Source organism: Platichthys flesus, chromosome 5 (assembly GCF_949316205.1).
Source record: "Platichthys flesus chromosome 5, fPlaFle2.1, whole genome shotgun sequence".
Classification (NCBI taxonomy): Eukaryota; Metazoa; Chordata; class Actinopteri; order Pleuronectiformes; family Pleuronectidae; genus Platichthys; species Platichthys flesus.
In genome coordinates this window covers 21,465,495-21,489,461 of record NC_084949.1, presented here as the reverse complement: position 1 = coordinate 21,489,461, position 23,967 = coordinate 21,465,495, and the positions used below count along the sequence as shown (strand labels likewise).

Here is a 23,967-nt window from a genome sequence, read left to right as displayed (position 1 = left end):
AATCTGAATTATCAGTAGATCTTTGTAGCACATTTTTGGGCTCTGATGTGAAACTGTACAATATCAAACCTCAGCTATATTTCTTTATCATAAGGGCTATATGGATATATGTTGAATTAATTGACAATTTCTTAAATCTTAATATATGGCTATATATTAAATAATAATAATATCCATATCAGCATGGCCCTCAGAAAACCATATCAGTCGGGCCTTAGTAATAAAATGCTCTTTTTTAATATGTGCTTGAAATATGTGCTGTTAGTTAGTTTTAATTATGAATCTGATTGTACTTGGTCACAAAAGGTGTTGATTTTTGAGGAATATAGTGTTTTCCTACAACCTATATTATCTACATAATAGTTAACTTACTCTGATTATTTCGTCCGGTAGCTTTAAATTGGCTCAGTAACACCATCTCCTCTTCTACTGTAGAGGAAGAACAGAGAAGAACTAATCCAAGACGGATCCCTCGGATGTTTACCTCTTCAAAGTGGCAGCGCACTCTGTTTCTGCGGCTCACCCGCTCGTCTAATTAAAACCACCAGATTGGTTCATTTATCTGAGAGCTCATCAGAGCGCTATTCTTCGCCGCAACATATTAGGCCAATCTCTGGCCGGGCTCTGATGTACGGCGCCGTCACCGCCGCTCTGTGGTAGCCACTGTAAGCCGAGCGCGCTAGCCTCGGTGTAATTTACAGCGGTAAACAATGCTCACGCAAACCAACAGCTCCCACATGCACTCGCACACAATTCTCTCTCGCTCTCTGTCACTGTGGCACTTTCAGTCTTTTTTTTTTTTATTTTATATGCCTCCTCTCCCTTTTCTTTTTTTAATGAGCCGACTGTTATTAGGGCTATAAATCAGACAAATGGGTGTGATGTATAATTCACTGTGTGTACTCACCCACCCCCAGTGGCCCTGTGGAAGCCCACCGTGTATCACTGTCAGCACAGAGCTGCACGGTGTTGTGGCACGAGGCGTTTTTCGCTTTGTAAATCTGCTCACGCTCAGAAACGCTATTTACACAACAACATACAATATGCACACAATGAACAGTAAGAGCAACCGATTTAGCACAAAACGTCGTTGCCTCCTTCCCACTACACACCAGTATATGGTCCATTATGCCTCCCACATAAAACAGTAGCCATATCACAGATCGATATCCCAGCCTGACCCTGGAAGAGTCTTGTTGTGACAGGCACCCAATGATATGAGAGAGATCCAATTGATCCACGTCCTGCTACACCCTCATCCTCAAAAGGCCATCATTCCATTACCATTGATCCGCTCCATGCGAGTGTGTGTCTGAGGGAGATGAAGGGGGGTTTGAGAGAATGAGGCACGGCCAACAGAAGACTAATAAAAATTGAACCAGCCCTGAAAGTGATTTCTATAAATGAGTATTTAAATAATAGCCCGGCAGCACAGGGTTATTGGTTTTCGGAGAGCGATGGAATATTAATGCGACTTAACCATTTTCTAGACTACAAATAGGGCTGGTGACCAGTATATTAGTTACAGATTAATAAAAAAAGTAAGAAATTAAAGGAATCCACTGGCCCTGCTATTGATATTCCTGGTGGGCACTCTTTCATTGGAGCACATTAGTTCTCTCTGACAGATTACAGCTGCAGGGGCTCTGTTTCACAGCCTCTAAAAAGCACTCTGTGGGAAAGGATTGATCTCTGTCTGAAGGGAAACATCATCCAATATTCATTTGAGATTGCACAAAGGTTTGCTAGCTTCATTTTGCCTCGCCGCTGTTATTGCTGCTAAGAGTGGGCCTTGAAGACATTCGCAGTGAGATTCGGTGCTGCCTCCTTGCTCTCCCTCTGCTAACACACACTCTTTTGTCTCTGCAGCAATAATAGGAAAATTTCAGCTTATCGTTATTTTTTTAACGTATTTGAAAATATGTTCTCCACAGCCCATCGGTGCACTGAATCCCAAACGGGCGGCCTTCTTCTCAGACAGATACGAGTCCTGGGAGGATGATCAGGTGCCAAAGTTCCACTATGGCACCCACTACTCCACCTCCAGCTTCACCATGATGTGGCTGCTACGTATGGTAAGTGCCCTGCCTATAGAGAGATATACTTAATAATAAAATGAACACGTATTGCATTTCAAATTCCTTTTGCACACGTCCTGGATTTTCTCTTCAACTAAGATAATACAACTCATACACTGGATTTACAAAGGCCTCACTCACACTGGGTTTTGAACGTATAGTTATGCACAATAATCTCCATATCCAAGTCATTTGTTAAGCCATTTTAATGTCTTTTCAAATATACATTTATTATTTCTTCAGTAATGTATATTATTCCATACGTATCTTCCTAATTTATTGTGCATATAATTCATTACACTGTCATTACCATATAATAATACCTAGGGAACAAAAACAATGCAATTAAATGTCTGGCATGAATCATTTCCCCCAAGAATAACAAGTATCATATGAGATTTGATGTGGTTCTGAGAAGCATATTCAGCATGTGTTGTGCAGCGCAGGGCTCACTTTCGGTACCCTTGTTGAATGGAGGCCATCAATCTTCCCATACTGCACTCGGGGGAGAGGGAGGTTACTAAGTTTCTCCAATGTGCAGTTTTCTGCTGTTATTGTCCCAGTAGCTCACTGTCTCAGTGACTCCCAGCAGAGTTACCTCATTGATCCCTGCACATCATTACAGGGCTTATTCTAAAGCCACTTTACCAGAAAGCCACTCGCTTACACCTCTCACTTAAAGATCAAACTTCCCGTCGGAGAGTAACTCTAGACTCTTTGTGTGTTACAGCCGCACCTACTTCTGTTGTGTTGTTTTGAATGCACCATGAGATACATCACATTTAACATCCTGCAAATTATTTCCCTATACAAATGAGCCTTTGCGTCATGTCAGGCTGAACTCGATTAGCTATCTGTAATGTTGGTGTGTAGCTGCGGCCCAGGATATTGTGTCCATGTCACTCGTGGGCTGTTACGTCAGAGCGACAGCTATTGATCTGCTCTAACAAGATTAGACATGATTAGAAATGCATCAGCAGCAGGAGTGTGTTGGCTTTAGTAGCTCACTGGGATTATTGTTGATTCACTTATTCATATTTGGATACCAGTTCGTAAGAAGGGTGTGTAAGAGGAGTAGATTTGGATCAGATTCGCTGAGTGTTTTATGGAACATGGAGGAATACAGATTTTTTTTTTATTGTATGCTTTTATTGCACAGCAAGCGATTCTGTTTTATCAGTCCTAATCAGCAACTTGGATTTAGAGAATTTTTTTGTTTGTGCTTCTCATCAGGAACCCTTCACCACGTTCTTCCTCAACTTCCAAGGAGGAAAGTTCGACCACGCCGATCGCACCTTCTCATCTGTGGCGCGGGCCTGGAGGAACTGCCAGAGGGACACATCTGACGTTAAGGTAATCTACACGCATGAAGTGACAATCCTCTGCAAACCTATCGGCGTCTTTCCCTTTTAAGGTGCCTGACAAGTTAGAAGAGATAAAGGATGGAGCGTTGCAGGAGAATAAATCCCCATCCAGCATCCTTACAGACAAAGGAGAAAAAAAAGGTTTCAAAGGAGTAATGTTCAGTCACTACCAATCATTGTCCCTTTGCAATGAAAGCTTCCTGGTCCTCTGATCAAAGCGTTAAGATAATCCTCATCTGTCCCAGCCGCCTGTCTCCGATTCAGCCAACTATAACCTGGACTTGAATCCCTGCCCATTGGGCCCCAACACTCTCAGTAGTTGGAGCTGTTGGATCTGCCCCGCAACAGTACAGGTCATTCTCATACTGAGGGCCTTCCGAACCCCCAGTGCACACTTTAACTGCTCTCTTAAAACATTTACGACTACAGTCAGACATTCTCTGTCAAACCCGGGTCTTGCTCGGTCTCCTTGCACTGGGTCACTGGATAGGGGGGGGGGGGGGGGGGGGGGGGAACAGTGGTGGTGGTGATGGTGGTGTTGGGGGGTTTTTTGACGCTTGATTGCGTTTACCACCCCCCTCGCATCCCGCCGATAAAACATGTGGATGGTGTTACCGGGTAGCTGGCCAACGCTTGATTACGAAAAGCCCAACAAGAGCCCTCGGTTGCTCTCTCAGTCTAGACCTGTCAATGTGCATCAAACTGTGAGAGCTCAGCTCCAGATCAAAACAAAGGGGAAATCTGGACCACATCACTTTGTTTCCATGTTCGGTTTGAATTTTTTAACATATTTTGAATGAAGGTCCGTCGACTTCATCCACTCCGACGCACACATTCATTCGCTGGCAAAAGAGGAATTAGAGACCAGATGTATCAATTTAGTATGCTAAGTACTCCATTTAGCTTTAGCACCCGAGTCATTGATAGCAACTCTGTCCCTGCCAGAGGGCGAAAAGCCCCAGTGTTTTCATACCCTGCTGCTAAAGAAGAGGCGATAATAGCTTACAACACCCAGATTCAATGTGTCTCTAGCCTGGGTGACGCTAGTGTGACCTCCATTCCCCAATCCCCTGACCCCCGGCCTCAGCCCAAAGGCATCAGAGGGGGGAAGAGGAGAGAAGAGGGTTTAGAGGTAGCAACAGTGGAAGTGTAGCAGAGGAGCCCAGGGGCCAGAGCCCCTTCCAGTGACCCATGACAGGACAGGATTGGGGATCAGAGGGGCTGGCCTCTGACCAGGCCAGTGCAAAGGGGCCACTGCACATAATGGCTCATGCAGGGCAGGCTTGAGTGTTTGGGAGCAAAGCCCTCAAGATTTTTGTTGGTTGTGTGTGTGTGTGTGAGTGTGTGTTTGCCGGTTTGTGTGTGCATGCATGCGTCCCTCCACCTTCTGGTCAAATTTACAGCAGGCAGCGATCCCGGTTGAGCTGGAGGCCTCGTTAAGAGTTTGACCTTTAGTTTCAGGTCAGGTTTTGTGGAGTGGAGAGACTTAAAAACTGAGGAAGTGCTGTGTTGTTTTAAAACTTGTGTGTTTGCTTGCTCACTTGATTGGATGTTGTCACCCAATTGTTGAAAGGAGAAGGTCTTGTGCAGCTGATCTGTAAAGTTTGTATGTGTTGTTTATTTTTCTTGTAGAGATCATGTTTTATATGACTGTGTAAAACCAGCTCCTCATGCTTCAGCGTCGGGTGTTGAGTTCTGTCAGTGGTGCTGCCGGCCTGAGAGGCTACAGCATGTCACCCTAACGTCTACAGCGGTTTGCCTATTGCTGATGTCCCACTGTCACCATGTTTGAATGGCTCTTCTTGACTCAGCACTTATATTCGCACACTTTGTTCAACAGGACGAGCATCAACTCTCGGTTGTTTAGAATAGTTTAGAAAATCCACTCATAAAAGACGCACACAAAGTAATCTGCTTTATGTAGGGATAGTTCTTTCTTTTTCTTTGTGTGTTTGGGCTCTTATATTTTCTCTGATGTAAAAACCGATATTATGAAGAATAAATATCAAGATACCAATGTATTGGCCAATATATCGATTAAAAAACTGAAAAAATAACTACTGATTCCTAATTTATCATTATCGAGCTCAATTTAATTAAAAAAATTTTAGGCTTGATTTTTTTTACAGTTTAACTCTAAACGTTATGATAATTGATTGTAAAAAGGTAAATATGTAAAATATAACTTGAAAATAACAAAGGAAACAATCCTTTTTCTTTTACGTAAGGTTTTAACATATATCCACATCTTTTGGGCAATAAAATACGTTTTCCTATTGGTGTATACAGGCAAATGCTGATACTTATACGTCTGTGCATCAAACTCTTTTTTTATTCTTGAGCTATTCAAGTTGTTCTTTTCCGCATCAGAACCTTTTAGCAATGTTGACTTGATTTCTCTGTGGTTCCAGACCCAAGCATGAGTCAGCTCTTTGACAGAACTCTTAACTGTTGCAAATGGCCACACTATATCAGGACGTGTTGAATTAGTGTCACTGTTTGTTGAAATATGTCTCAACTTTATTTCCACGCAGGAGCTGATCCCAGAATTCTACTACCTCCCCGAGATGTTTGTCAACTCCAACAGCTACAACCTGGGAGTGATGGAGGAAGGCAGCGTGGTCTCTGACGTGGAGCTGCCGCCCTGGGCCAAGAGTCCTGAGGAGTTTGTTCGAATCAATCGGCTGGTGAGAGAAAATACACAGGAATATATTTGATGTATAAAATGCATGCTAGTGCAATGGGCAAGTGGATCACAGAGCCACTAAACATCCCTGCTGAAGTATCAACCAGCCCAAGCAGTACCCCAGTACACTCAATTTTATAGCACATACATTAATAAAGTATAAAATACAAAATTAGGTTAAAATACAATATAAAGGTTTGTAGTATCTACGACTTGGTTACATATTTACACACACACAGGCGTTTGTGTCTGACTTTTATATCCCAGAGCCCAGACCGACTGAAGTCCTGTCAGAGGTTTCTGCTTCTCCTTGTCTCGGCTGGAAACACTAATTCAAAGAGACAGTGTTATTTCCTGACCGTCTCACAGTTCTTCCTGTTACCTGAGCCTCCCGCTTCTCCCGACAAGCCTCAGCCTCTCAGGTTGCTGCTTTGCCCGAGTGATCCAACGTCACCTTCTCCCCCTTTCTCCCTCTCCACCTCACCATCTCTCCCGCTCCGTGCTCTCTGGCAAATGTGTTTGTGTGCAGAGAAGCGAAGCAGGATCCTCTTTCTGATCTCCACTTCCTGCCCGCTCAGGCCATAGCAGGAATATTGTGTGTGTGCATGTCGGATGTTGTCAGAGTTGCTGTCATATTTTCATTGTAGATGTTTTCTCCTCTCACACACACACTGACACATGCACACGCGCACACACTCGCACACGCGCCTCAGAAAGTGAGGTAACTATTTGGATCAGATTACTGTGCTCTGCACCAGAAGGTCAAAAGATTGATTTGCTCTTTCTCTTGTGGCTTGTTATGGGCATTTGTGGTCCTTCATCTTTTGTTTTACTGACACTCAGCGGTCAGGTCGTCTCGCAAATGAAAATATCTTCATAGTTTGACAAACGTGGCCAAACTAAGCAAGAAAAGTAAAAGAACTCAGGAAATCACACCACAGATTTAAGGCTAATACAACACGTGTTTAATGTTTAATGTCTTCTCCCTGTTTTGGTTTTGGATCTTTCTTCTTTCTGGTGAAAGCCGGCATTATGTCGGGTGTGATGTGTGCCCACAGTAGTAATGGGTGCTGATGAGGCTGGCTGTGCTCTGTGACCCGTGAAGTCCTGTGGTGGGCTCTGTTAACCAGCCTGCTGATATGACCAGGCCCCCTATCATTAATCACACGCTTCCCTCTCGTTGGCTGTCAGCATGGTCTGGGCCAAGGCGGATGTACTAGGGACAGCTTTCTGTGGTGGTGATGGTGGTGGTGGTGGTGCAGTGCCCTACAGTCAGTGTTCCAAAGCCCTTTGTTTAACTATTAAGAATTTTGAAGCTTGTCTTGCAAAGGTCACAGTGTGTCGAAGGAATTGGTATCTCAATTGTTAGTACATTTATTCAATACAATGCTTAACACGTTTTAAACTTGAGGATCAGTAGATTTTTAGCAGATAACAAAAATTATCTTTATTTGGTTTAATCACTAGTTATTTAGGGTGATATTGTTTTATGGTCTAAAAATCTGTCAAACCTTCTTCACTGGGGAAACCAGCTTGTTCAAATATATAAATTAACACTGCACAGGCAATTTTGGTCCTTTCCCAAAGCTCTCTGCACACGCACAGCTCTCTGCTAGTCACTGTATTCAAGCTGATACAATTTCAGACTGCGGTTTCTGTCTCCACTCTGTGCAAATTGAGATATTGATCCAGCGTGCAGCCGAGCTCAGCGAGCAGACATAGGTGCACGGAAAAATAACGAGCTCAGTTGTACAGGAGCTTTTTTCTGAGGTTTCAAACCAACAATAACAACATGAATATCTGCCTCATACCCACATGGTCTCAATCCACCATCCCCTCAGGTAATATTAGGTAGGGATAGTAGTGATGCTGTCAGGAGGCTGATTGGTTAATTCTTGGAAGTTGTTGGGGTCAATTGGAAATTATGATCACACCAAGAATTCATATGTATGTAATGTCTGTTTAATAAGCAAAACTAACTATTAAACATGACTACTAGGTGGCAACACTGCTCTGTACAACAGATCATACACAGACCGGATGGGAGAGACGGGGTAAAGGAGGGTGGACAGGAAGAATAAAGGAGAGAATGGGCCGAGGACAAGGTAGAGGGAGGGATGTGTGGGTGGACAGGTCTCTGGTCGTGACAGATCGCTGGCATTAGAGGGTGTCAGCTGGCAACTGTGGCACTGTCGAGAGAGAGATGAGCACGGCGGCGAAGAGAGAGGAAGAGTGAAGGAGTTAATGGGCTGCTTGGCTCTCTTTAGCTCGTCTGCTGCTAATGGCCCCGCAACACACGGGTAGACAGCAGGAGAGAACACGCAAACACGCGCAGATGCACACATGCTACAAACACACACACGCCGGCTGTCTGCACTCTGGTTATGAGCCCTAGATGATTAACAGCTAATTAGGCCCCAATCTGGAAAAGGCCATTAAAAGCCTCTCACAGTAAAGGATTGTGCGGCTGTGCAAAACGGCAGCTTGTTTTTTTGTTGGGAGAGAGTTGCACGGTGGGTAGTTGGTGGATATAAACAATCAAACTGTAGTCTGGCTTGTGTTGCTCGGCTGCTGGAAGTGTCATTGTTCCTCGCTAATGTTTAGCAGAGAGTGTGTCGCTTGGCAACGGATTAAGTGCGTCAAATATGTGCCAACAACAATTGTTGTTTAATCTCTGGCTAACCCTGCAGCACTGGAGGGCTAAAGGACTAAAGTTTAAGAGGTGCTAAGGAATGGTTGCATTTTAGAGAGTCACTGGAGACCCAGCACCTCAGCACCTTAAGCCAAGCATGCACCTTAACTCCACTGAAGTGCCTACAGTATACTTAAATTCTTGCTTGTAAAGACACACTCCCTTTTCCTTGGTCCATCACACACACAAACACGCGCACACACACACACAATCACTGACACACTGGGGTCTTGAGGCGGCATGCCACAGAGATCAGGGGCAGCGTGTTGTTTTTACCAGGAGGTCAAAGGAGGGGTTAAGAACTTGATCCCTCCTCCACCAGATAACTACACGTCTCTGGGCTCTGTCAGCCTCTCTGACATTCCACTATATATGACCACATCTCACTTCTCTGCTCCGCTCAGGAGCAGGTGATCGGGTTCGTCTGCACGCTCACGTATTTGTATCATCATCATCAGTGCTTACCTGCGCTGTTATGGTGTCCAGGCCTCAGTGGAGATACTGATCTGCTGCGGCCTCAACTACAGCCGGCTCCTGAAGCCATGTCCTACTGGGAGTAGTCCACTGAGCTTTGAAGGGCTAGGATCTAAACATAACAGAGTAAACACAAAGCATGAAATGAGGCTGCATTGACAGCCTATATTCAAATGCAAACAAGACAACATTTGTTTAATATATCTAATAAGAAGAATGAATTATTTCTAATGAAAGTAACACTGTGCTGGATCATTATATGATAAAAATACCACAGTAGCATAGTCTTCTCAAGTTAGATCAAGCTTTAAAATAGATTTTCCACATCTGTTCTGTGGAAATGGTTGTTTATATTCCCAGTAGTGACTAGGACCCTCTTCCAAATAAGACGTTCCTCCGATTGTGATGTGTACATGAGTTTCTAATAGAATATTCCATTCATATACCTGTTTACATGTCACAGAGCATAGTCCAGTTATCACTTGTGTCTTCTCTCTAATTTAGCAAAAGCTTCAACTCATGGTTGGACTCCATTTAAACTTTTTTCCCGGAGCGGTGGGCTGCAGTCACCATCTGTTCGAGCTCCTCAGGCCTCGTTTGCCGCTCTATGCTCACTTTTGGTTCCTTTCAGTCATCTGCGCTCATGTAGTCCTGCTGACAGACCTGCAAACCACACACGGGACAGACAGGGCAGCACATTACTTTCAGCCTTTTCCCCCACGTATAAAACATCTACTCACTCAAAGCAGTGACAGAGACATCAGATCAACTGGCCTCACAGAAGGAGAGCGAGGCTTTCCCTCTGGTAGACTGGGCCGACCAGACTGAGTGATGGGTCAGAAGCTGATACTGAGGAGGTCGAACGCAGGTCACTGCCGTATGTGGTGAACCTTCAGTGTAAGTAAGCAAGACATCGCTACTAAATGGACGTTAGTCACCGAAGTCATTTGTACGAATCTTCATCAGCTAACCGCTAAAACATCTGACTACCCAGGGTGTTCTTACAGAATAGACTTGTGGCGAGGGTACTAACTTTCAGGATGCTGAAACACTCAAAAATGGTGTTACTGCAGAAATGGTTAAGAGATACAAGCCTGTTATCTTGAGCCAAAACTCTTCAATATTGCTCTGTTCAGTTGGAAGTCATCAGGGGTCGACTGTTAGCGATTAGCCTTTTCCGTGCTGAGGGCTTGTTTTTGTGGTTTAGCTGATTTTACTCTCCTACACCCTCTAGTGGTCAGAAATGACCAGCTGCTGCTTTAATTACGATTGAAGGGCTTGTTTTCTAAATGGAACTGAGTAGTTTTCTCTGCTCTATGATGTTGATGGATTTTTCAGGGAGCCTCACATTCGCTCATACAGCTGTTATTGTCATGATCACCAAAGTGATGTTAATCCTGCAGAGGTAAACATCTGCGTGGCCGCTCAGAGCTAACAGCTAACATATTAATATGAGCCATGTCATCGTTACCCCCCCCCCACACACACACACACACACACACCCCACACCAAACCTCATACATATGATCTCCTTTGAAAGTCTTTCTCTGAAGTTTGTCACTTTCATATGCCGACAGCTCTTCACACTTGATGTCATCGTGGCAGGCAAGTTCATTATCGTACCACGAGTATGATCACGTGGGCGTAGGGAGGTGGTTAAATCCCTTTTTGTCAAGTATTCTGGGGCCAATGTTCAAAAACAATTCCAGATATTGTGTCATTGTGCAAAATTGTCTGGGGGCCTCTGTTTGTGAGACGTGTCGGAGAGCCCGGGTACAGAAGATGAAAGCGTGTCCCACATTTTTTCCCACAAGACGCATAGCTAGACATGATAGCTCCCCAGCTCAGACCACCAGCTACACAAAGTCAAAGATCATCGCTGTTTACATTCACCTCTCGTCCACACCGCACTCTCTGATCGGACGCCCATGGGACGCACACAATACCGTTCCCACCAGCCTCCACGTCTTATTCTCACGGGGAACCCCACAGGAATTCATGTGTGAGCTGAGGTAAACCACTGCAAGGACCAGTCACTAACCACTAAGATACACTTACGCACTCGTGAATGACTGAGTGAGTGAAAACCTTAATGTCGTCTCGGCCCAGCGTGGCTTCGTGTAACAGAACATGTTAGCCTAGTGCTAATCTATTCCCCTGGTGTCTCCACTGAAAGCCTTGTTGTTGGATGGGAACTAGCACGTGTGGTGAGGGGGGGTGGTTATCTGGCTAATGTCAGGCAGCGCTCACTGTAGGAGTATTGTCATGCATAAGGGCAGACATGTTTACTGTGTGCTCAGTGTTTTACGAGCTGTCCCCCCCCCCCTTCGTCTCTGCCTCCCCCTCTCCCTTGTCCTTCTTTCCCTCCTCTTCTTCGTCCTCCTCTTCGGTGACGTAATGGAGGAGAGCGATGAGAGCCTGAGAAATGGGATGATGTACTGCTGCTGACACACTCACTCACTAATGTTGTCCTTCTCCCTTTTCCTGCACTCCTCCGTGCTCTCGTTTCTGCTTCTGCCAAAGTCAGCTCCGATGCCTTCTTGCAACAAACACAGATTTTGCACTGGTTTCCTCCGGCTGCTCTGTGGGATGCTGGTGTCGCTTGGTCGACCACTGCAGTCCAGACAGAAATGAATCGTAAATCACTTTGTTGATTCCTTTACTTTTCAACTTGTGAAACCATGTGGTTAACAGATCTGTAAACTAATAGAAATCCCCCCTTCATACTCACTACGACATGTTTACATGCAAACACACTGAAGTAAGACATTTTGACACTTCCAGCTAAACATCTGCCACCGTATCACCGTGACTAAATCTAGCCTGGCAGAGCTCCTAGCATTTATAATTATAGCTGTTAATAAGTATTAATTTGAGCAAAATACTTTTGTAGAACTATTCAATGATAAATCCATGTTATGATATCATTCTGAAATTATATTAATCCTGAATCGATCAACAATTACCTAGATTAACTGATGACTTAATTAGATATCATGTTGAGGAGAGGATTTTAGCCCTTCCCTTTTCTTTTATGCACACACACACACACACACACACACACACACACACACACACACACACACACACACACACACACACCACACCTTCAGACCGACGTCCAGTCCTCAACCAACTCTATAATCATCTGAGACAACAATGCTCCTCTCAACAGCTACACAAACACACTCTCATCAGTCGTCCTGTGTTAATCAGCTCTGACCTGTTGACTTAGCGTTTGCTCACTTCATCCCATCGTGAATGTGTCTTTTATGGCACCAGTGATGTATTTACTGACTTGTCAGACTGTTTCAGAAATCAGATGGTGAGATTATCTGCAGGGGCTTGTTACCAGTTGTTGAAATAGTAGATGAAATTGTATTTTCTTGGTTTAGTTCTTTTCAAGTTACCAAAAAAGTATATTAACTCCCTATAACCGGGTTTATGTTCCACTTTTGCATATTGTTCTTTAATATTTTTTGCATCATATTATTTTCCTCCTTGACTAAAAACTGAAATGACAAGACAAGAACTACAGTATTATTGCCATATGACTTGCAGCCCCATTTGCCTCACCCATTTATATCTCAATCAGGATTGTTTACTCCATTGTCTGTGCCATAAATTGGACCACTTAGTGTGTTCTCGCAGCCTGCACCATGCCATTTGTCTGACTGAGGCCAAATCCAGCATGACATGTTTGTTTTGGGGAGATACTTTCCCAATCACTGCTCATTCGGCTTCTTCTCGCCCCATAACATGATATTCTTGCTTTTCAAGTGGGCGAGGGGTAAATGAGAAAGATGGGAGGAGAGAGAGTGAGAGAGTTGACTTTAGAGTTTCAGGTTCCACTTGCCAGCGAGCGCCTCCGTTGACCCATGGCCAGAACTCTCACGGTTGTGACCCATCTAATTAGTAGAGCAGGAAGGGGGGGGGGGGGGGGAGGGTTCTCTCTCTCTGTGTGTGTGAATATGGGAATAAAGGAAATGGTTTGTTAGCTCCGCGGCTGCTCTAGGTCTCTCATTCCTTACATCACCCATTGCTCCTTTTTTTTTTCCTCCTCTGTTTGGGGCCCCCCTCTCTCCTGGTTGGCTACAGGCTTCCTCTGCCTGCTTCAAAATGACAATCGGCTTCTCATTTACAGCGAGCTAATAAGCCCTTTAATCAGAGTGCTTGTCAACCTCAGGGCAAGCGACTCCGGAGGAGTTGATCTAAAGGATCAGATGACTGGAAGAGAGAGCACGATGGAAAAAAGGAGTAGCAAGAAGGGTGAGAGAATAAGTAGAAAGGAAAATGAAAAGGGGCTGTTGAACTTGGAGGAAGAATAGAGAATCAGAACAAGAGGGATAATAGACTTGCATTGAGATGAGAAGAACAGAACGACGTCTGCCAAGGAAGAGATTTAATAAAGTTTAATCAAATAAAATGCACAATAAGAATGACTCACGAGGACTTGATTTAACTACTGCTCCGGCATTTAGTCCAATGTCAACATGTGACGCCGGCTCACAAGCTGAATGTGGTTTTCAGGATGTTTTGATCAGCTTGTTCTCAAACAGTCCTTTTAGTTTATACAGACCTGACAAGTGTTTGCTTTATTCATCCGTAATCGATACAAAGGAAAACCGCCTGCCGCTGACAACACTCCGCACACAACATGTGCATTCGATTACGCACACCCGCAGCGCCGGGGACACACTCGCAGGCACGAGCACGGATGCTTGCATGGCCGTTGGCATGCAAATGAGCGGATTGATTTGTTAAGTGACATTTTAACTTCCTTACAGACAGCTCTCCATAAGTCCTTAAAAGGGTTTTTTAGGACCAGTGAGGGTTGGAGGAAAGCGTTCAGCGTCACCTCGTTAAGGCCGAAGCGAAATCCAGCTCAATCCAGAGCGTAAAGCTGACCACGAAACCACCGAGATGTCACCGATAGGCCTCCGTGTGCACGCCCTGCAGACCTGGAGCACGGACAGACTTCTTGATTCCATCCATATTCATTCTGCACGTCACTAAAGGTGTGGTGAAGATAAAAAGTTGAAAAATCCTACTAGCTTTCGTGCAGAAAAAAGAAAGATCAGGCTGAAGATGAGACAGGCTCAGCCTTGTTTAATGTCCACCAGCTGGTTAATTGCAATCACTTGGTGTCTCCGGTCTGATGTCTCAAATATGGATGGCATGTTTTCAATCCTCAGAGCAGAGTATATCGTTCTCTAAAGAGAAACATATTGACAGACGCACAGTCAAACTGTCGATCTCTTTGAGTGTTTTTTTTGGAATGGGAGCATCCCATTCCACCCACAGATGTTTCAGAAAGGAAGAATTAGTGTAATCTGAAACTTTAGCAGGGAAAACTAATGTTCATTGTGTTACATCTTCATTAAAACCCTCACCCCAGCCTGGACAAACTGGAATAATCATCAGAAATATATAGATTCAAATACTCTGTGGCTTTGATAGGGAAATGATTGTATTTATCGTCATAGGAGAATATTCCAAATTATTGTTTCCATTGGCCGCGAGTCACGGAGCACAACAAAGGGGAGCCCCCCCCGCTTCCAAGGTGTACTTTATCAAATCTGTAACAATAGAAATGTGGGATTCCAGTGACTTCTACCCCCTATCAGCATTTACATAAAGGCATGCTAAATTATTCATTAATTATCAGAGAGTCCCCTGTGGACGGGGATGACACACACACCGGCTGCTAATTGGCCCATCAATAATCCTGCCTGCTCCTCCTGAAGTGGCACCAGATCCCACCTCAGGAATCTGCTATCTGCCCCGACCTTCTGCTCGGGCGTTTCAGCAGCACGGCGCCACACGAGGAGGAGACACGTCCACACCTGCTCACCTGGCTCAGTGTTCACGGGTTATTAGAACACACCTCTTCACTGTACCTGACAGATAACCCTTTCCCAATAGGTCACCTCAATTTGACGGTTTTCTCACGTGGTGTAATATTTGACTTCACTGTTGCTTCTTCATTGCAACTTCTACACTCGTACTAAGATTATATATATTATATGCTATCATCTGTGTTTGTTCACCGTGTGTCCCAGTGTGTGGTCAGTGGTTTTACAGATAGAGATGGTAAATTCAATATTTTTGAAAAGTAAAACAATCAATGTGGATTCCAAATTCTATTTCCATTCTCTGATGCATAGAGTCATTGCCTATGATATATTTTATTTAGACAAGACTGGGCCAGGGGGTCATGGAGACACATTTACAATTTTTATTTGTATTCATTTAACATATAAAACAATCAAACTTCTGGTTCCACGCATCACACTAACACACACACACACACTCTCACTTAACCCATCTCTCTCCCTCGCCAACATGCACATGATTTCCATAAAGGCGGGCCTCTGGAGAGGGAGCTTCAATAACATGGCCGTCTTTGTTTCCCCCTGCTGATTGACAGTAGATTGCGGTGCACATTAAATGCCCATCAGGCCCAGCTTTAGTTTTAGAGACCAGAGCAGGGCCTGTCAAAGGTCAGTGCTAGCGCATAATGAACTGATCTCTCTCTCACACACACACACACAACACACACATACACATAAAGAAGTGGACCCCAATCTGCCAATCACTGATGTGAGTTTGAATAAAAAAGGGCCTCACCAGTTTAAAATGTAACATTAATAAGAAAAGATCACTTTGTGACACAAGCCTTTCTACACACTAACACTCTGTGAACACGTCTGCCAGGTGAGACAGACAGATATGAGTCTAAAGTGTCTTTCACTCCAGAGGTGTTTTCTTTTACTTGAATGCTAATGGTTAGGTTTCCATTGTTTTAGCATTGCACCTCACAGTTTGACCCTGAACACAAAATGTTGTAGTTACTCACACAAAGTGGAAAAGAGCAGACAAGTTTCTCTCCTCCTGGTTATTTCATCAGGTCTACAGCTCTCAGAACAGTGCTTGCATCTAAGTGGGATGTTGTCCAAAACACCAATGTGTGTAATAACCATAAATCTACTTGTTTAAATGCAACTAGGTCTATACCTCTGACAGGAAATCCTCCTACCAGACTCTCCTGTTAACTGCAGACCTCGGGATCCTTGAACTGTTTTGATAATTATGCCGTTAGTGTTCCCTTGACACCACGTAGGTAGAAATACCCACATGATTTGAGTTGGAAGAAGAAGACCAAATAATCAGATTAAAATCATTGTATAAACACAAGCAGTTGTACAGGCACAGAATTGATGATTTGCTGCAGATGGCAAAAGTTTTATTTAAGCCAAAACTAAAATGAGGAATCTCACCAGATGTATATTCACATCAAAAAGATCTCTGTCATACCCACCCTCCTCATTACACAGGCAGCGGTTCAGCTCTGTGACCACCTCCATAGACAGCATGGAGGGGGAACAGCACAGTGTCTTGAACAGGCTTAGTTAAACGAGGTTTCTGAAACACAAGCTCAATTTGAATGACAATGTTTCAGTCACAGTCGGATCTCGCTTCACACTAGTTACCACACATCTCTGTACTGGGACTAGCTACAGATTAGAGATCTAACTTCCTGAGTGTTATTTATATTTCTACAGAAGTCGAGAGGTACAGTATATAGTGTAGCAAAAACATAATAAAAAAAAAAATACCAATGTCCCAAATATATAACAGCTGTGTCCAAAATACTTAAAATAGTTGGAAGTTAAATGAAAGGAACAAATGACAAAACTCAGTGAAGACACATTTAACCAATCTCCTGACAATAAACCTGGTTTTTGGTACAAATCGTTGGTAACACGATCTTCTCACTCAGCCATGTATAACTACGTTTTTTAAACCTGGATCTAATTTTAACCCCAGAAACCCATTGATTCCCAGCCACGCAGTGTTTTCACAGTTGAGCTTTTCATCAGCTCAGATGATGGAATTTGTGACCACATCAGAAGCTCACCCGGTGCTCGAGTTGCAGTGAAAACATCCTCGTAGCTCAACTGTACACAGTCTCCTCTTTATGCCCGCGCCCTGCTGCCTGATTGAAAGTTGTAATTAAGAGAACGGGGCGAGCACTCGGATGCGGAATGAGCTGTCACCGACTCACATTTAAATGAGGGATGCGCCCCGGTCTCTGCAGTAAAAATTTAAATTATATAAATCGGCATTTAAGTGTAGCCCAGGCTAATGTTTTGTCACAAATTAATGTGACACAAGGCAGCAATGACAATCAAGGGCTGCCTCATTCTAATTTGGTCGTGTTTAGAGGGCTTTTGTGAGCCGACAGCTTTACACAAATTAACACAATTGCCCGTTTTTATGAGGAAACCATAAATGTTTTTTTCCCTCCTTTTCTGGGCTAATGAGGGAAAAAAAAACGACCTGTACCTCAGCGTTATGGAGATGCCGAGACGTCTGAGGAAGAGCAACACTGTGCTTTTACCCGCCCGCAACCAGCAGAGAAGAGGAACAAAGAGAGAAGCTGAAATGGCTCCCTGATGAGCTGCAGGAGTTCTCTAATGTTTCCACGCTCCCACATGATCAGATCGGGATTTACTGTGCTTCTGCTCGTTACAGAAATCATTGGCAGATTCTGTCCCAGGAACAATTAGCAGGAAAATGTTTCTGCTTTCTCCGAAGGGATTCATCTTTGAGAGGAATTAGCGATAACTGCTGCTCAGTAATGGTTTGAGGAATATGTTTGGGGAGTAGGATTTGAGAAAGAGTACGATGTGAAAATGTTGTGCATCTGTTGACGTCTGCAAAGCTCCTAATCCTCCACCCTCTCATCCATTAACAGGCTCTGGAGAGCGAGTTCGTGTCCTGCCAGCTCCACCAGTGGATCGATCTGATCTTCGGCTACAAGCAGCAGGGCCCCGAGGCCACAAGGGCCCTGAATGTGTTCTACTATCTGACCTATGAGGGCGCAGTCAACCTCAACTCCTTCAACGACCCCATGCTCAGAGAGGTGAGGCCGCCGCATCGTCCAATACATGTATTTACACACACACACATATTTTAATAATCATTGATGCACTGCACGGCCGATGTAACTCCCTCGGCGGATCATGCTGAGTAAGGGGGAAAAAAACCATATCACAGTAAGTACACTTGAGTGTTGGGCGCTCTCAAACGGATGCCTCGTCCGACTCGATTATAAAAGCATCTGTCCATTCTCTGCATCTGTATTTCAGTGATTTTTTTCGATGCCATTAGCCGTGTTAAATTTGCTGGGGAATGGCAGGGGAGAGCTAAGCTAACAATCTCCTGGCAGGTATTGCTGAGCAAAGTCTTTCCCCCCTGTGTGATACCTCTAAAAGCACTCCACCAAGTGTTCCTCTTCGACGCCTTATAGCCTCCTCCCTGGCTTTCATTCATTATTCATCGCACTCGCTTTGAACTGCCGCACACACGAGCAACGCCGGCTCGCCCCAGAGCAAACACACGGAACACGGTGCTGAAAAGAGAAACCCAGCTAGCTCGCCCACAGCCAAACTCTGCTCTGACAACTTCACCAATATGTTGTAAAAGGCTGCGAGCCAGTGGCAGAGCAACGGACGCCGCTGAAGCTGCGGTGGCAACAACCGGTGCATATTTCAAAATTTTAAACTTGGTTTTTGCTGCCAGTGTTTTGGCCATAATTTGTATTCACTGTGAAAACAGTTAATTAACCAAAGTAATCGCTTGTATCTGGAAACAGTCTTGGCCCAGAAAGAAAAACTATCACACTAGTTGGGGGCGGTGTGGTCTAGGGGGTAGAGTGTTCGTTCTCCAACAAGAAGGTTGCCGGTTCAATCCCCACTCTTCCCCATTTGCATGCCGAAGTGTCCTTGGCAAGATAGTGAACCCCTAAATGGCCCCTCATTAATGTTGAGTGTACTAATAGTAAGTCACTTTGAACAAAAGCATCAGCCAAATGACATGTAATAATAATAATGTAATAGTTGCAAACCTAGGGGCGGGGCCAAGGCTGAACTCTGGCTGTCCCCAGAAGTGTCTCTGTCCAGTTAGTCGTCTTTAATAAAAAACAAATGTTTTAAATATGCACTTTAATGAACCACAAAATGGTTTTAAACATATAATTCCCCTCTTTGTTAATAGTGGATCCTTTAAGGCCCCTGATTTAGAAAAATCCTAGATGTGCTACTTTTGCTAATGGTTGCTAAAAGGCCAACAGCCTCGTCTTATACATCCTAAACCTTTTATTTGTTTCTCAGAATTATATATTTTTAATGAAAAAATTCCCCTCATGGCCATTAATGGTTTAATGTTACTCTAGTCTGCACCTTCCTTCCTCATTCCGTGACTGGGATCTATGAATATGCTGAAATGGCTCACAGAGCTCCACCCACAAGCTGACAGGATTGGTTTCTTAGGTTTGTGACATCACAGACCCTGGCTGTTTGAATCAGTTTTTTTTCCGACTTGCATTTGTTTACTTCAGTTTTCAGGTGTAAATACAATTTAAGGCACAAGGGGGCGGGGGGGGGGGGGGGCACGTTAACATAAATAAATACTGCCCTAAGATTATTGACATATTGAATTAAAAGTAAAAAAACTAAAATAGCTCCTGCGAAGTCTGTTTATTTGTCTGCCTGCTTAAATGTCTCCTGCTCCAACTGACTTTGTTGGAGCAGTATTTATTTCGTCCCTCATTTTAGCAATGAAAATTGGGATTATATGTTATTACTAAAAGGAAAAAGGAACATAACACCAGTTGTAATCCTCCTTTAGGTGAAGCTCCTCATAGCGTGGAGGGTTAAATGGAGATGAGTTGTATCAAGAGGCTGAAATGCGTCTGGCTCCACTGTTCTGATGCCCTTCATGCTCAGTGACTGGAGCATCACAGGCACCAGCGGTAGTTCCTTGATTTATCACCTCATTCACCCTAATTCCCATCCAGATGTGCTTTGGCCTTTAGCCACACAATCACACGCACACACACACACAAAAACACAATCACAGACACACACACACCCATACACACACATGCAGATTCATTACCAGGGTGCACCGGTCATTTCCACATGCAGCGTGAGTCCATTACCCACCCTACTGGTTTACACACACACATAAACATGCACACAGACACACACACAAACACACACACACCACTAAATTGGATCACTGGCACTCCATTGTTCCTGCCAAGCTCTTCCAGTGACCATGGGATTGATAAATCAACATGTACAGGCACCATCATAGGCAGGTGCATGTGTGATTTGAGTGGTATCAGAACAGCGCCCCCTGTCTCGCTGTTAATTACAACAGGAATACGGATTTTGGATTGCAGGCTTCTGAAATATAAAATCTTTAGTTAAGTTAGTTTTTTTCTTAATTTTTCAATAAATCCTCAATAATATATATTTTTAATGAATAAATCTGTGTTGTTTGTTTGACTCCCTAGAGATGAAAACAGAGTTTCTTGTTTTCTCTTTCCAGTGATGCTGTGAGTCTAAATCTGCTGGTTTTTCCTCATTGAAAACACTGTTCGTCTGAGAACCTTAATTAGTTAAATAAACCAAAGCAGTGTGATCCCCCTGAGCCACGCCAAGGCTCTCCTTCAACTGTGTTTGTGCGGAAGGAAGCCTGCCCTGTCTGTGCACAGGGTGGAAACGCAGTTCCAGGCCTGGGCCTCGTCATAGCCGGGCACCGGGGGTGGCTGAGGGCTGCACTGGGCTTTGGGACGGAGGGTTTGGGGTTTGAAGGTGTCCCCAGAGTCCGCCATTACTGAGTGACAACCCTGTTTCAGGCCTGAGCTGCGGTCTGGGCCAAGCTAGGCCACATTAGGACAGGCCTCAGGGCTGTTCAATGTCAGGGGGACGGGTCACAGACCGGTGTGTGTTTATATGTGTGTCTTTGGGTCGGAAAAGCAAGTAGATTGGGGTCCTGGTTGGCTGATTCTGTATTCCTGCCACGTTGTTTGGCAGCCGTTAACACCGACCTACCGCAAACAACCTCACACGGAACCCGGCTCAGACTGCAGAGGTTTGTGTGGACCATACCTTGATATGTTTGTACATACACATTGTCTGTATACATGCATTCATTGATATGTGTATACCTTTGTATGTTTACGTGTGCTCATCAGCATGAATGCACATGGCTGTGTGTTTATGTGTACGTTTCTGTTCTGGGGGAGAGTTTGGAATATCTCAGCACAGATTAGGGAACGCTGTGGAGACCGCTGCTGTGTTTTTCAAAACCATGATTACTTCCTGTCCTGCCTCCGCTGCATGTCAGAACCCCCCCACTCTCCAGGAGAACCGTGTGTGTGCAGATGCATTCGTGTGTTGGTGCGAGCAACCCCCCGTGCATGGCACGCACGGACATCTGTGTTGCTTCTCGACGTATAAAGAGAAACACGCCCTGTGTTGCCTTCCCTTACTTGTACAGGGCTTCCCTTCTTTCACATGTGATTACGGAAAATCCCACAGCCCCTTACACCAGTAACACAACACAGAGCCCCGTCTGAATTGTATAGCGTGTGCGTAATTCGGCAGAAGACGGGAAATATACCCACAGTGAGTGAACCGGCCTTGGCACTCTGCCAAAGTCACTCACCAAACACAAGACCCGGTCGTTTATTTTCTTTGGACAAAATGCCCTTCACTTCATTTCATATTTCTTTCATCTTAAACCGAAGATACAGATTATGCGGCCACGCTGTTTGTCAAAACACAAGGCCATCGCGCCTCTTTTTGTTCTGTCCAGAGAGTCAATGTTGTCGGGTTGATTTGCATAAGAACTGCATGTTTTACATGGAAATCCATCTTGTCAAGTAACCGAGTAAATCAAAGAGCAGACTGGGACATCTGAGCCGAGGGTGTCGCAGCCATTTAAATGTATAGAATATAGAAAACCCTCATCAGACACGGGCCAGCGCCCCCAAAAGAGATTGGCCTTGTGGATGGCCCTTCATATAATCACCTGAGCATTGCATTGGCACACGGGGAGAGGACATGCTGACCTAGACTCAGCCACTTTCCAGCGTTCCACTGCCTCATAAATGTCAGCGCCGCACTTAATGAAGATAGGTTGAGTGGCTTTGAGGAGTCTCTTCTACGCATTAGCCAAAGCAAAATGCTCCGCTGTGCAGGCAGAGGAGAGGGGGGGGGGCTCTTTGACCTTGAATCATACACTGACGTCCTTTCACTAACAAACCAACTGCTGAGACGATGTAAACGGTTAAGAGTGTCCGTCACGATCCTTGTGGGTCGTGTGCGGAGGTGCTCTGATCTTTAAAACAGAGGAAGATCATTATAATCCCATCACACACACAAACACACATACACACAAGTGTTAACAAAAATACAGGACAACACTGGATCCTAGAGGCTTCTCTTTTCAGCCCTGACATGCGTGTGTTCAGATCGACATAGAGTTCTATAAATAGATTTGTCTTGACCACCACAGACAGACATGTTCAGGGAGTTCTCTCTGTATAGCTGCACTTCTTTGCTTTGCATAATAACACTGTTGTTTTTAAATCCATACTTTAAAATAGAAAATGCATGGTAAGCAAACCTAATTTACTCAGATGGGTCTAGGAAGGGGTGAATTTATCTTTTCCTGCCGGAGGATTTCAGTGTATTGTTCTGCTCAGATAGATTAATGTAGGTAAATAAAGGGGAGACTCAAGATATCTGCAAAAGTTAAGTTTATAAAATCTGTAAAATGGCAAGAGACTAATCGTTGCACTTGGTGTTTTTAGTTCTGCATTCACTTCTCTCTTGTTGTTTGACTCCTGACCCGTCAGAAGCTCTAACAGACAGTTGAGATCTCTGCTTCTCTCGGCCTCTCGGGTCTCTGGTTAGTTTCAGACAATGGCTACAAGTCCACTTAACTTCCCAACCTTTTTTTTTTCTCATGGAAATACCATATGCAGGCCTCAACCATGAGCTCATTCTCACAGGCCTGGCCAAGTCGGACTCAAACGTCTCAGCCTACACACACACACACACACACACACACACACACACAAGCTGTCTCTCCCACACAGCCAGTCACAGTGCACACCAACACACTGACAGCGCTGTCATAATTCTGTTTTGGCCTTTTTCTCTCTGCTTGTCCCTTTTTATAAATCAGAACTGATCCGTTGCACACATGCCTTTTCTGTTGTTGCTTTTATATTTTTGATTTGTTTGTATAGAAATGTCTTTTTCGAGATTTATTCTTTTAAAACTCAATTTTAAATGTTGCCTCGTTTGCTCTGCCTAGATTTATTTGGATTTTGAATTTGATCGAGATGCTTCCATAGTATTGCTGTAACAGTAAATTCAATCAAGCTCCACCAAACATCCACTTATATATATCAGTTCTCTAAATATGCCTGATTATTTGAGTCAAGATCCAGAAATGATTCCCTGGGATAATTGTGAAAAAGTCAAACAATACCCTACCTTGAATGTAATGGTTTTTCGTTTATCTCCCGTGTTCCATCCTTCCACCGTGTTTCAACAGATTCTTAGTTTTTGGGTGATCCTTCTAAAAGTCAAACGCCATTGGAAACATAACCTCCCTGGAGGAAGCAAGTAGTTGCTTGATCCATTAGTTCATCAACACAACATTTCTTTCCACGGCTCTTATGAACTTTTTAATGTTTATTGTTATTTATCAAGTAAAAATGTCAAGTTTTCCAACATCTAAAATGGAAGCATTCTCTGATTTTCAATGATTACTGTGAAGTTAAATGAGAGTATGAGAAAT

General features: G+C 44.1%; 1 protein-coding gene across 5 annotated transcripts in view; it reads left to right on the top strand.

Moving 5' to 3' along the window:
- The window catches only part of lrba (LPS-responsive vesicle trafficking, beach and anchor containing), a 173,383-nt gene that overhangs the window by 130,064 nt on the left and 19,352 nt on the right, over positions 1-23,967 (top strand). For all 5 annotated transcript variants that reach the window (XM_062387882.1, XM_062387884.1, XM_062387883.1 and 2 more), the window contains 4 exons: positions 1,935-2,075; positions 3,312-3,431; positions 5,977-6,129; positions 18,056-18,223. In XM_062387882.1, coding sequence (XP_062243866.1) covers positions 1,935-2,075; positions 3,312-3,431; positions 5,977-6,129; positions 18,056-18,223 — 582 coding nt within the window. The remainder of the gene's footprint in view (positions 1-1,934; positions 2,076-3,311; positions 3,432-5,976; positions 6,130-18,055; positions 18,224-23,967) is intronic.